The 12,889-nt window shown below is 35.7% G+C and overlaps 8 protein-coding genes across 8 annotated transcripts; 4 read left to right on the top strand and 4 right to left on the bottom strand.

The window, feature by feature from the left end:
* Positions 1-280: 280 nt before the first annotated feature.
* RO3G_12281 (uncharacterized protein) lies at positions 281-2,437 on the top strand (the record flags this gene model as incomplete). The annotated part of the gene is made up of 6 exons (XM_067666865.1): positions 281-649; positions 707-914; positions 983-1,171; positions 1,235-1,647; positions 1,702-1,924; positions 1,977-2,437. 6 exons carry the CDS (start codon positions 281-283, stop codon positions 2,435-2,437), a joined length of 1,863 nt encoding a protein of 620 aa, XP_067522966.1.
* A 1,743-nt stretch (positions 2,438-4,180) lies between these two features.
* On the bottom strand, positions 4,181-4,459 carry RO3G_12280 (uncharacterized protein; the record flags this gene model as incomplete). The annotated part of the gene is made up of 1 exon (XM_067666864.1): positions 4,181-4,459. One exon carries the CDS (start codon positions 4,457-4,459, stop codon positions 4,181-4,183), a length of 279 nt encoding a protein of 92 aa, XP_067522965.1.
* A 657-nt stretch (positions 4,460-5,116) lies between these two features.
* RO3G_12279 (uncharacterized protein) lies at positions 5,117-5,470 on the top strand (the record flags this gene model as incomplete). Its single annotated transcript, XM_067666863.1, has 3 exons — positions 5,117-5,175; positions 5,326-5,409; positions 5,446-5,470. The coding sequence occupies 3 exons, from the start codon at positions 5,117-5,119 to the stop codon at positions 5,468-5,470; spliced, it is 168 nt and encodes a 55-aa protein (XP_067522964.1).
* Positions 5,471-5,678: 208 nt separating this feature from the next.
* On the bottom strand, positions 5,679-5,828 carry RO3G_12278 (uncharacterized protein; the record flags this gene model as incomplete). The annotated part of the gene is made up of 1 exon (XM_067666862.1): positions 5,679-5,828. The coding sequence occupies one exon, from the start codon at positions 5,826-5,828 to the stop codon at positions 5,679-5,681; it is 150 nt and encodes a 49-aa protein (XP_067522963.1).
* Positions 5,829-6,229: 401 nt separating this feature from the next.
* On the bottom strand, positions 6,230-6,523 carry RO3G_12277 (uncharacterized protein; the record flags this gene model as incomplete). The annotated part of the gene is made up of 1 exon (XM_067666861.1): positions 6,230-6,523. One exon carries the CDS (start codon positions 6,521-6,523, stop codon positions 6,230-6,232), a length of 294 nt encoding a protein of 97 aa, XP_067522962.1.
* A 1,155-nt stretch (positions 6,524-7,678) lies between these two features.
* RO3G_12276 (uncharacterized protein) lies at positions 7,679-8,593 on the top strand (the record flags this gene model as incomplete). The annotated part of the gene is made up of 5 exons (XM_067666860.1): positions 7,679-7,698; positions 7,750-7,994; positions 8,191-8,284; positions 8,342-8,457; positions 8,523-8,593. The coding sequence occupies 5 exons, from the start codon at positions 7,679-7,681 to the stop codon at positions 8,591-8,593; spliced, it is 546 nt and encodes a 181-aa protein (XP_067522961.1).
* A 1,154-nt stretch (positions 8,594-9,747) lies between these two features.
* On the top strand, positions 9,748-10,938 carry RO3G_12275 (uncharacterized protein; the record flags this gene model as incomplete). Its single annotated transcript, XM_067666859.1, has 4 exons — positions 9,748-9,750; positions 9,947-9,966; positions 10,135-10,519; positions 10,567-10,938. 4 exons carry the CDS (start codon positions 9,748-9,750, stop codon positions 10,936-10,938), a joined length of 780 nt encoding a protein of 259 aa, XP_067522960.1.
* Positions 10,939-11,054: 116 nt separating this feature from the next.
* On the bottom strand, positions 11,055-11,873 carry RO3G_12274 (GTP-binding protein ypt1; the record flags this gene model as incomplete). Its single annotated transcript, XM_067666858.1, has 5 exons — positions 11,055-11,258; positions 11,306-11,533; positions 11,577-11,624; positions 11,687-11,807; positions 11,860-11,873. 5 exons carry the CDS (start codon positions 11,871-11,873, stop codon positions 11,055-11,057), a joined length of 615 nt encoding a protein of 204 aa, XP_067522959.1.
* Positions 11,874-12,889: the final 1,016 nt, after the last annotated feature.

Here is a 12,889-nt window from a genome sequence, read left to right as displayed (position 1 = left end):
TCATATTGTTTTCTAATGTCTTCTGTTTGCTCTGGTGGAGGCGTAGAAAGAATGTTGTCTGTCTTGGTTATCATTTTTTAAATGAAGAATTAAAAAAAAAAAGGCAACAATACATAAATATGTCTATATTTAAATTCAAAATTTAGCGGAGTTCAACTTTATTAGCTTTATTTTTTTTTTTTTCTTTTTTTTTTTTTGGAATAGTTTACAACGTCAGAAAAAAGTTGAATCTATTTTCCTCCCTTTTTCCCCCCCTCTCTCTCTCATACACCCTATTTATATGGTAACAATGATTGATTTCTGTACTCCAGCTATTCCTGGAGAAGCACATAAATATTATGGATATTCACACAACAAATACATTAAACTACCTATCGTTATTCCAACTCCTCCTGTCACAAATACCGTCAAACATAATAAATCTCATGAACAAAAGACCATTCGAGCTGTTGCTTTATCTGGCAACTTGGCTTTATTAAGACAATTCTTACAGATCGTGCCTGACCAACTGAAAGCAGTCAACGACCCTCATCCGGCAACGGGTCTCACTTGTCTACATTTTGCTGCATCTCGCGGTCATTTAAAAATAGTGCAGTGTTTAATAGAAGAATATGCTGTCAAGGTGGATTCGGTGGATAAAGAAGGGGAGGTTTGTTTCTCTTGTGCTCTATTTATGTGCTTGCTTTAATCTTTCCTTATTCCATAGACGGCTTTAATGAAAGCAGCTTATAATGGCCATTATCATGTTGTACATTATTTACTCGATAGCAATGCCAATGTCCATCAGAAGGATAAAGATGGTTGGACTGCACTTCACAATGCTTGCTCGCGTGGCTACTTTAGAATAGTACGTTTATTAGTAGAAAGAAAAGCCAAGGTTGATGCCAAAAGCAAAATGGGACACACACCTTTAAGTAACAAAAAAAAAAAAAAAAAAAACCTATACTGTCACGTATTTTTAATTATTTTCTTGGGAATATAGTTAATGCTGCATCCAAAGGTTATATGTCTATAGTGGAATACTTACTAGATGAAGCCCATGCTAATCCACTGATTAAAAATGATTTTGGAGAAGCAGCTTATGATGTGAGTGCAGCTGCAGGTGAATCTTATATTTGTGAAATGCTTGAAAGAGCCGGCCGAAAATCTTGGCACCTTCAACACACAGAAGGTACGTATCAATGCAAAAAAAGTCCATTTTTTTTTTATATATAAAAAATCGATTGATGATCAGGTATGCTGAACCCAAGCAACAAACGTGCTTCCAAGTTTGGTGCAACCTATGATTTACTTGAATTCCATGTCTCTGTGATTGTCATCCTGCACGAGAATCAAAGATCGACCTCACTTTTAGGACTATCCCGTCCGCAGTTCAGTAAAGATTATTTGACCAAGAGCGACACACGAGGACCTTGGTCGCTTCATCCAACGGGTGAGCCAAAAACAAAAGAAATGGTATCCTTGCCCGAGACATCGACCAACAATCACCGAATCTCAAGCTTGACCAATTGGTTTTGGTTGACGGATTGGCAGATTGACTATAGCGATCCCCGCGTGGATCCAACCTCTGGTTGGCAGTATGCCCGTTCCTTTGATGACGAAGAAGCCCTTTGGACCCCTGTGGCACCCACCAGTGGCTATCATTGGGTAAGACGAAGAAGATGGGTTAGGGTGATGAAGAGACGGATGGATCTTACAAAGGGAAGTCATCATGGTGAAAACATGGATGTCGTGGTTGAAGAAGATGAAGAGCAAGAACAAGGTGAACAAAGGACAACAGACTATCTCTTGTTAGCAGAGACCATCGTTCAATCGATTCATTCTGAATTACCCGAAGCGGATGAGATGGAGGTTCAAAAATTGCTAAAGGAAAACATTGAAAAGTATCAAGATGCTGTTCAAGTGTTGTATAATGGAATGCAAGGTGGGAAAAAAGCAAATGGGTGATGTGTATGGTTGCTAATAGGATAGAATAGATGATAAGAATGAATTAAGGGAACATCAAGCTTCTACCTTGATCAAAACCTACATGACACAAATTGAGAAAATAAACACGCAAATGATGAGTTTGTCCATCATTGAAAATTCGCTAGAGACAAGAGAGTTGACCGACCAGGATGTCATGGATACTAATCCATGGTCAAATCAAGCCTGGCCAGAATCCCCTCCAAGCAGCCCTAGTGTTTGGGAATCAGACGAACAAGCCAAGGCATGCAGAGTATGTGATAGAAAGTTTGGTTTGTTATTAAGACGTCACCACTGTCGTAAATGTGGTTTGGTGGTATGTGACAAGTGCTCATCTTGGAAAGTTTTCTTGAATTCTTCGGATATCTTGCAAGATCCTCACGGCCCCTTGGAATCCTTAACCATTCTTGCCTCACGTCCTCAACGTGTATGTGAAACATGCTATTATCAATATGGTTATGATAATCATTAAAAGCTATACCCTCTTTCTCTATTCCCCTTTACTTTATGTCTTGCTTTCGGCAAACAAACCTATGTGTTGACAGCTCCATTAATAACAAGAATAGCTTGTCAGCAATAATGAAATAAATAAAACTGTTATTTTCCCCCTGTTTATGCAAACAATCTAAAAAGGTACATTATCTCCGAATGAGAAGATTTGCAGAGTCATTCAAAGTAGATAGGTTACTACATCTATGTTTTATCAAGAGAAAGTCTGCCAAGCTTGCTTGGTTTACTTCATGAGAGAAAGAGATATACTTTTGCCTATTTGTGAATAAAATGCCTTGCTTGACCTCACTACTTGCATTAAGAAAAAAAAAAATCTTGGAACAGATTCAAAAAAAAAGGCTCACAGAAGTCAGCCATTGTCTAAGCTCTTCAAACCACAAAAGAAACAACAAAACCAAACGTATGACAATTGACTATTATCAGACCAAAAACGAAGAGCATACGTGTACATTATCCTTGGCACGTAGTTGAAGAAGGTTATGAATAAAGGACAGACGCTTCTTTATAAGTAAAAATACCGTGTAATTCTCATACTACTATAAACACTCTCAAAAGTTTATGTTTAGTATGTAAACATATCAAACCAATCAGCCAATGAGTTCAATTGAAGAGATTTTGCTGTAGGATCCATTCGGATGGTTTACAGTCCTTTATGAATGTATGGTTGAAAGAGTCCAATTATCAGTCGTGAGCATACAACCACGAATAGAATATAAACATCGAATAAATGGAAAATATAGTCATAGACATGCCACATTATCAAATATGAAATCGAGTATTCCCATATTAGTGAAAAGTATTCTAATTCATGCTGATCATGTCAAAATGTTGTAAATAATATTGTTTTGCCAACCTAAATGCTCTATCCTTTACTCATTTGCATTCTGTGCTTGCTTTGTTTGAACAAGACTTACAAATACTTGGGCTATATAAAATGATGATTCAATAAATGGTGATTCAATAAAGGACAACTCAGATAAGCAGGAATAAAGTATAGGCGTATTGTATTCTATGTAACATGTTTACAAAGTGTGTTGTTTATGCATAATATGATTCATTGCCTTTTACAAAAGCTTGCACACATCCTCACTTCTTTCGTGCTTCATCTCAACATTTCTTCTTTTATTACATCCTTTGACTATCACTCCATAAATTAAAGTAAAATTTGATGTGCTTGACCATTTATCCCTTTCCTTTGCTTCCGTCCAGGTGCATCATGTGAATATACTGAGGCTTGGAATGTTTTCAAAATAAAAATCTCAAGCTTTGTTCTCGCTTGCCTTTCTTTTCTACAAGAAAAAAAAAAGTCTGCTGCAAACAACTTGACAAGGCGTTGTTGAGTATATTTGATCTGCTGTATAATGTAAATAAAGATGAATACTTATTTGTGAATCAGAGATTCTATTCAGTTACAGTACTCCAACTTAGAGATCGATCATGATGTTTGGAAGATGTCGTTATGGGCTTATAGATACTTTAAATTCACTTGAGGATAAAATAAAAAACAGGGAAAGAAAAAGACCATCGTCAAGCCTAAAGAACTCACCGATATACGTGTCACGGATTCCACTATCAAGGGAATCCACATTATTGATACCAATGTTTTCCACAAATTCTTTGTCGTTGGCATTTTGATTAGGAGTATGATACGGGAAAGGGCTCTATATCATTTTCTTAGATATGTACGTGTTAACCAACACATCATTTAACATCTTATAGCAACTTTTGAAAATCGAAAGTAATGGGAAGTTTGGGCCTTTTGATTTGATTCAAAAGTCATTTCTTGATAATGACACCAGGGTGATGTGATGTTGGTTCCAGATTTTAAACAATAGAAGCTTGAAGTTGGGCCCTGAAGAGAGATGCTTGACTCTGGCTCATCAAAGACTGCACTGTCACTGCGTCTTGCGCCAATGCTTGTGCTTGTACTTTGAATGTACCGTAGGCTTGCATTATGTCTTTGAGAAGCTTCACTTCCAGTCATTAGATCATTTATTTTAGATTATCTTTTTCAGCACTTTCATTACCTTCTTGATCAGGTCGTTCACTGCCATTGCGTTCAAACCCTTCAAACGGCGACGCAGCACGGTTCGATCCCCTCCTAGGGTAGATTTCAGTTGTTGAAACTCTTTTTATTATCTTGTACCCACACCAAGTGTTGTAATCAAATCTCTGGTGGTCAGATCCGCAGTTGCCCACAACATTTGAGAGCTGCAGCTTCTAAAAGCATGTATTGTTTTGACATCTTCAAGAAGCACGATCCAGACATTCTGTAGCAAGAGCACGTGTCGCTCTTGCTCAAAGTCCAAACCTCCTTTTAAATTGTAGTAAATGTTCTGTTAGGAGCCATCTCTGCTTCTTCCTCCGCGCTAAATTACACGAGATGACTCAAAGCGATGTTCTTGTTTGCCAGATCGCTTAAAAACCATTGACAAGTGGATTCTTGTTAACTATTGGGTGATCTCTACAAGAGTGTCCTGTTTTAACATGTCAATAACATATAATCTTATTGTTCTGGACAAAACTCTTACAAACGAGTTTCAATAAGAATAGATCATGATAATAACTGTCCTGAATAATATGTTTCAATCCATACCTAGACAGTTTATTACTAGTCTCAGTTCATAAAATGCTCTTATACATGTCAAATCATATCAATCGTAATTGTCTTTTGTTATCTAATCTCAGGACCTACTTAAAGTAATATAAAGAGTCTTGGAATATTTTTTTAAAAATCCAGCTTTAGAACTGTTGTTCGATCTCGTTAGCTCTTTGTTTTCATTCTTTATGCTTAAAAATTTCAAAGAGTGTTCAGTAAAGGAGAGTTTAGTAAATATTTACATATGACAGTGTTTGGTATGCTTTGGATGGGTGTTATGATGATGTCGTGCCTGCACTTTGCGCCAAGGAAACTGATGTCAAGCAGGAAAATGAGTAAGGAGAACGCTGAGCAGCATTAAATTTAAATAGGCATATCGATTTAACCATCACATAATCGGGATATAAAAAAGTTTACCAGCATTGTCAAATTATCTAAAGGGTACTGACGGATGTCATACCCGACTGAGGCACCATTACGGATGTCATTCATAGCGGCTTGTTGCTTGCACTGAAACATGCTGTTGGTTTCTTTCCCCACAACAGCTATGTCTACAGCAACATGTGGATTATCGATTCTTTCAACACTAGAATGCATTTGAATATTATCCTGAGAATCGGCGGGTGTTGGGAAAAGAAGCCAAAGCCTTTTGAGCAGATACTAAGATAGAGGCCTCTTCAAGTGTTAACAAAGTAGAGGAGTGGATTTTTGGGTCATCACCAAATTCATTCCGAATAGAACGCTTACACTTCATAGTAGTCTAGGTGACAGGCTGGGAAGGGGTACTAGGAATAGTTACACCAACAAAAGTTTGGCTTGACTGGGCTTTGTCTTCATTTACTCTGTTCTGTGGAACAGTAGGAGTCTTTCCGGGCTTTTTAACATTCAGCAGCAATGTGGTTACTAGTACCACGATTGCAGCGAACACGTGATGACCGTTTTTTTTAGACAGTCAGGGACGGCATGTCCTTCAGCATGACAGTAGCGACAGTAAGTGGACATGGCACTCCATACTGCATAGAAGACTTCATCTTCTGATTGATATCAGGGAAGATGATGAGAAAGGGGAGAGAATTTGGCAAAATTTTTAGGAATATTAAGAATAGCATAGTCTGTACCTGTGTAAGTGTTGGTGAATACTTCTCATCGTACTCCTTATTCAGGGACTTGGCCATAGGATTCCAAGCTTTTTTTCAACAATTCCTCAAGAGTGTCTTCTTTGAGAAAAGAGAGATTCGATAATCCAGGTCGAGACAAAGGGATAGTTAAATCTAAAGCTCTACGGAGCATAGTCTGGACTTGATCATTGTCGAAGGTAATGCCGTCTTTGAGGGTGCGATCGTTGGCAGAATTCAAGGGATCGAGACTGATTTTAGCAATCTTTTGACTGCCTTTTATGGTGGTTGCAACTGCGATTCGTGAAGAATACTGTTTGGTGATTAAAGACATAAGCTGTACAGGTGATTCAGATCCACTTGTCAATTCTAAAAAGTCACTACCTGGCGAACGTCCAGCTTTCCATACTTTGAAGTAAATAATTTGTCTTGTCTACAGTCGTGAATGTTTTTCTTGGAAGTGATATGCAATCTTCTCCTCCTGGCTACCACTTGGGACCAGTGGGTATTACTTGATTTGATTGGCGGCTCTGTTGCCGGTAGTCGCTGTGTGACTTCATTGGCCGACAGGTTAGATGCTTTGTTGGAAAGAACCTACAAAACTAACCACCATAAATTGCAAAATGAAAGTCACAGTCGGCTAATCACAGTCTTAAACAGCAAATACTTTGGAAAATTCTATATCCAGTTGCTCATCATTTTAAAAGGTCGCAAATTAGTATCTTGACGATAGTACAGAATGATGTGGCTTGAAATAACCGACAAGACTTTTTAAAGGGTTCATCGCCAATTTATTTGTTGTTATGGTCCTACTATTACAAACCTGACTTTTGAAGGAGTGTTTTGACTTAAAATTATTGTCTCCCCGCTCGTACTTTTAACATTATACACGTGTGCGCTGGCTCTATAAAAAGAAGAAAAACAGTAAAATGATAAGATGGTATTCAATACACACAAAAACAAAGAAGTTTTACATGATGATATACGACAGCAGGAAGGGGGGTCTTTATTGTAGCTCATATCGGCTCGTCTTACGTTACCTCAATTCTAATAGGGTTCATAAACTCCGTTGAAAGGTTATCATTACTATTTCAAACCATAAAATCTATTCACCTTCTTTTCTTTCTATTTAAAAGAAACTCGAACTATATGATTTTTTGCATTTATTTTGTTATTATTTTTTTCTTTATACGAAATACTTTAGGACAATCCATCAGTAATAATAAAACGACATATAACATTGGTATCATATACCCAAATACATCTACGCTTGCGCAACCAATACTTGTGGATACAATCATCACCAATGAGGTAGCCATACAATTAGCTGCCAAATCAATAGAAAGCAAAAATATCCTTCCAGGTTTACAGTCTATAAAACATTGAAATCGATCCAATACTGACATGTTCTACAGACGTTCAACTTAATATCACACGGTATTATTCATCTTTGGACAGCCAAGGCATCACTGCATGGGAAACGTTTAAAATGACAAACAGTTACATAAAGTAATATGAACAAAGTCTTACAAAAGCATATTATTCAACACATAAAAATAGTGCTGTCATTGGAGATGTCACTTCTGATTTAACAAAAGCAAGTGCTTCAGTGACAAGTTTAGCCAAGATACCACAATGTTCAGCAGCTCCTGGATTATTTGGCTCGTCAGATAAATCATCAACATATCTATTTCACACATCCAGTACATCCATTCCGCCTATGAGTGCAATAGCTAGTTGGATCAGTCATATGGGGTGGCGACAGTATGCAATTATTTTTACAGATAATGTTGTTGAGCAAGATGGTAATAAAATATTAATTGGCAAAGAATGATGTTCATAATGCTTTAATAGCTTACACAAACCTGATTGAACAAAGTGAAAAGTTTGGACTGAATCTAGTGAATTTGATATCGATTGATAACGTGGATGATGATACAGTTGAATGTAAAAATTTATGAATATTTTCCCTTGTATTTGTCGCTTAAATATTCTGTTTAGCTGCTCTTGACGACATGAACCTTACAGGGGCACGTATTGTCATTTTGATTACTACTAAGTTATATCAGCAAAGAAGTATACTGAGTAAAGCAAAGTAAATCAAAAACTTAATTACATTGTTTTTGCTTCATCTCACGCATACTTTATATAGAAATATGGGTTACATGTCAAAAGGATGGGTTTGGTTGCTACCAAATGACTTATCACGAAGCGACATGAACTTTTCATCTTACGATGGTCTTATGTACATTAGTAACTTGTGGAACCGTAAATATCATCTCCAACTGTTACATGTCTTTTTGTAACCTTTTTTTTTTTTTTTTTTTGTAAAGTAACCGATAATCCTGCTTATGCTGAATTGTATCAAACATGGCAATCACAACCTGTGCCTGCAAACTTGTAAGACACACACACAAAAAGGAAAAGAGAAGCACATGTTATTAACTTCATAATCAAGTTCTGATCCAACAAATTGGAACAAGACAGGTCTATCTTTTGGTGCAACCCAAACTTATTCGTGCCTAGAACTACTTGCACTCGGCATAAATCGTGTAAGTCATTAGGGAATAATTAAAAAAAAATAGCCCAAGCAATATTCTCATAAAAGCAGGCCTTGAACGAATATGAGGGTGGTCGATCCAAAGGGTTACAAGATCTTGCTAACCATACTTTTAATTCATCCAATATGGTCCCTACTTTTTATAATTTAAATTACAATGGACCAGCAGGTTAGAATACAATGAATATCTATTTGTAGATTGTATTAATTCTAATAATTATCAAAGGATTCATGAACTTTTCTAGCTCAGGTAAGAAGGGAAAAAAAGGAAAAGAGGCTGTGGGTATATGTGAATTTAAAATGTAATGTCATCTGAAATTGTTTTAGGTGACCCCGAAGAAGGGTAAATATCACTTGCAGGTTAAAAATAGCCTTCTGATGTTTTTTTTAGCAATTTTCAAGCATCTTACTTTCTTAACGGTGTTAGTGTACCTTATGCTCACCTTAATTCAAGTTTCTTTAAACTGTTATCAAATGTAGATGTTATTTATTTAGGAAACACAACAGAAAAACCAAAAGATCTTGTTGGAATAATTTGTAAGCTAAAAATATAACAAGTCATTGCTTACCTATGAATCTTTATTAGATTTAAATCCTACTTTCCATGATAGTGCGGGTATCATTGTGGGTATTCTTAGTATTTGCGGAATCTTTTTTTGTATTTTGATGGCTATTCTCATCTTACTCTTTCGCGATCTGAAACCAATCATGATATCCAGTCCAGTCTTTTGTTATTTACAGCTATTAGGATTGGTAATGTGCTATCTCACAGTCCTGTTGAACCTAGTCTATAACACACCGGCAAATTGTATTGCAAGGCAATTTCTGTTATCCATGGGCTTTGTGTTTATCATTGGTAGCATTATTGCTAAAAATTTCAGAATTTATAAAATGTAAACTATCAACTACACCATTAAGCGATACTAAGAGGATGAAATAGATATCAAAATGTGTTTACAACGCGTACTTCAAGACTAAAGGCTCCTTATTTATTAAGAATGGTGGGTATCTTTCAGTTATTTGTCATTGTACCTTTAGTTGCTTGGAATGCGGTTTATCGAATTAGCATAAATAGTTATCGGGTCGGTCGAAACACTTATTGCATTTATTGTCAGTACGCCACTTCCCTCAATAGTGAGCGATTTAACCTAGCACAATTCTTTGTTCTGTTGTGGGTCTTTATATTGATCATTGTAGCCGCTTTTCTTGCTTTCAAGGTAAATAACCATATAAAACACGCTTGTTTCTTTTTTATATTAAATGTAGAATAGACAAGAAATGTGAGTAGTAAATGGTCTGAATCCAAACAAATAACCTATGTAAGCTAGTAAGTTGAAATAACATAAAAAAGGTACGTTCATTTTTCTTATTTTCATTATTATTAGTAATTTGGGTGTCTCAGCAGCTATATTGATACCTGCGATGTTATTTACCTCCAAAGATTATGTTACCACTACTTATTTACAATTTGCTGCTATCCTCTTTGGTGCCTCCTTCACGCTTATCGCCCTCTTTGTCCCAAAATTCACTGTGATCTCTAAACATATTCATAAAAAGTGGCGAAAGCTAATGAATGCTGAGCAAGTCAATAGCAATACGAATCCAAACATTCAACTCAACATGGTTACTGAGAGAACGCAAGATTTTACGTATGAAGCACATGAAGGTGTACTTCCTGTCAAGAAAGTAACAAGATTTGATTTACTTTCTATTTGGACACTTAAACGTATCGTCTTGGTACCCTTTCAGAAATGTTTTATTATATCTGATGTAAGTCTACGGTTATCATACAACATTTCATACTTATTTATGTATAGAAATCGGGTGAAGATGCTAATTTTTATAATTATGATTATTGTGAAGTTATGACAAAGTCAAGTCTAGAAAATCGTCACATCTTTCGTGTACGTACAGAAAGTGGTGCTTACTTTCTTTTTCAAGTCTATGATCAAGACTCTTTGGAACGTTGGGTTCATTGGTTTAATATGCCTGATGAACAAGTGTCATCAAAAATAAGCAAAGATGAGGCAACCTTTGGACAAGTGCTATCTGATCAATTGTCTCAGCCTACTCTCTCTTATCAGCATTCTTCCCAACATTATCTATCAAATTTTACTCAACCTACTACACCACATGTAAATTCATTTGGTGTTGTAGCTTATGACACAACTTGGCAAAGATACGATTAATAAACCCTTAACCATATAGGCTTGTCAATATATGGCCAGATTATAGGATATACCCAGTGATTTAACAAATGATATTTTTCTCGGTTAATATGACGGAATATATTATTATGCTTTATTTAACAACAACCACCCGATTGTTGAGGTTGAACTGCAGCACCTTGACCAACTCTAACAGTTGATTTATTTTGTTGTTGTTGTTGCATACTTGAACCCATTCTATCCTTAATTTGTTTAGCCATTGTTAAAAAGGCTTGTTCAACATTAGTAGCATCCTTGGCTGAAGTTTCCAAAAGTGGGATAGAAAGCCCATCAGCAAATTCCTAATCATCCTATTAGCCTCAGCTTTCCTTCTTCTTATATGACTTACCTTGGCTTGATCTGTTTCTACTGCCTTTTTATCTACTAAATCACTTTTATTACCAACCAATAGTTTGTTGACACCTTCAGCAGCATAACGATCAATTTCTTGTAACCATTGCTTTACGTTATTAAAACTATCTGCATCTGTAACGTCATAAACAACAATGATGCCGTGTGCACCTCGATAATAAGAAGAAGTGATCGTACGGAATCTTTCTTGTCCTGCAGTATCCCACTAAAAATGATTTAATATCTTGTATATCTTTATCCAAACTTACAATTTGTAACTTGACCGTCTTTCCTTCAAGTTCAATTGTTCTAATTTTCTATTAAATAATAATAATAAAAAAGAATAAGCTATTTGTAAATTTATGTTTTATAGACTTACAAAGTCAACACCAATAGTAGAAATGTAACTTTCAGTATAAGTATCGTCTGCAAAACGTAATAATAAACATGACTTTCCTACGCCAGAATCACCAATCAATAAAAGTTTAAATAAATAATCGCTAAGCAATTGTTGTTAATAAAGTAATATAAATCATTCTTTATTTTTCTTACTATTCAGGGTTCATTTGTATTAATATGTGGAAAAAAAAGAAAAAGAATTAAAGGAAGAAATGATAAAAAACGTCATCACAGGTTAAATCGTGGTCTGAGTTTTAAATATCATTTCGTGACAACATCAGAGATCACACAGACACAAAGTAGTGACAAAAGAATGATTTTTTGTGGTCAATTGACCTTGATTTCTTTTTACTCCCTCTTTTTATAGACTACCTGCATTATGTTGTATGCAATGAATTTTGAATAGCATTAATAACAAAGATGCCATTCAAAAGATACACATAAAACTCCCAAAGGGACTAAATTTTCTAGACTGATCTGTGCTCCTAAAATGTATAAATTTAAATTTAATAAAAAATCACATATTGCCAAGGGAGGATAAATAGCCTTTAGAAGGGAGTGGATGCTAAAAAAAAAATATCAAACGCCTGGATGCTCATATTCTCCCATGTTTATAAACTGAATAATTAGTCATGTCTATTTTCCGCTTACCAAGATCTCTTCTTATGCTAATTTGATTCCCCAGCTTTTTCTATGATCAAGACCCCAGCTTTATTGTTTGAGACATCATCAATGCCTTAGGATTCAATTGATGCTTGACTTTCTTCTAAGCATTACTTTAAACAATGGCGTAAGTTGGCGTTACTCTGTGCGGGATATGCATATTAAAAAATTATAATGTCGATTCAACCTCCAAAGCAGTCCTAGAAACCCCATACATTTATTTCACTTTATAGGCATATTTCTGCTTCAAAAGTTAAACTGATTCATTGACATTCCTCTCATAAAGCAGTTTTAAATATACTTGAAGCTATTTTTTACTTTATAGTTACAGCTTAAAGGTGTCAATAATTAATAGCGCTTTCTGTTAATTTCCTGATATAAATTCGACGTGTGTGATTCAGGAGAGTTTTTCTTGCACTGGTAAGTGCAATAGTGTTTTTTACACTGAATTATAATCAAGCTGTGATTTTAAAAGAACATTTGAATCATCACAATTTAAATGTAGCCTCAATACGATCTG

This window comes from Rhizopus delemar, genomic scaffold (assembly GCF_000149305.1).
Source record: "Rhizopus delemar RA 99-880 supercont3.10 genomic scaffold, whole genome shotgun sequence".
Taxonomy (NCBI): domain Eukaryota; kingdom Fungi; phylum Mucoromycota; class Mucoromycetes; order Mucorales; family Rhizopodaceae; genus Rhizopus; species Rhizopus delemar.
The sequence above is the reverse complement of the archived record's forward strand: the minus strand, read 5'-3'. Positions and strand labels throughout refer to the sequence as shown.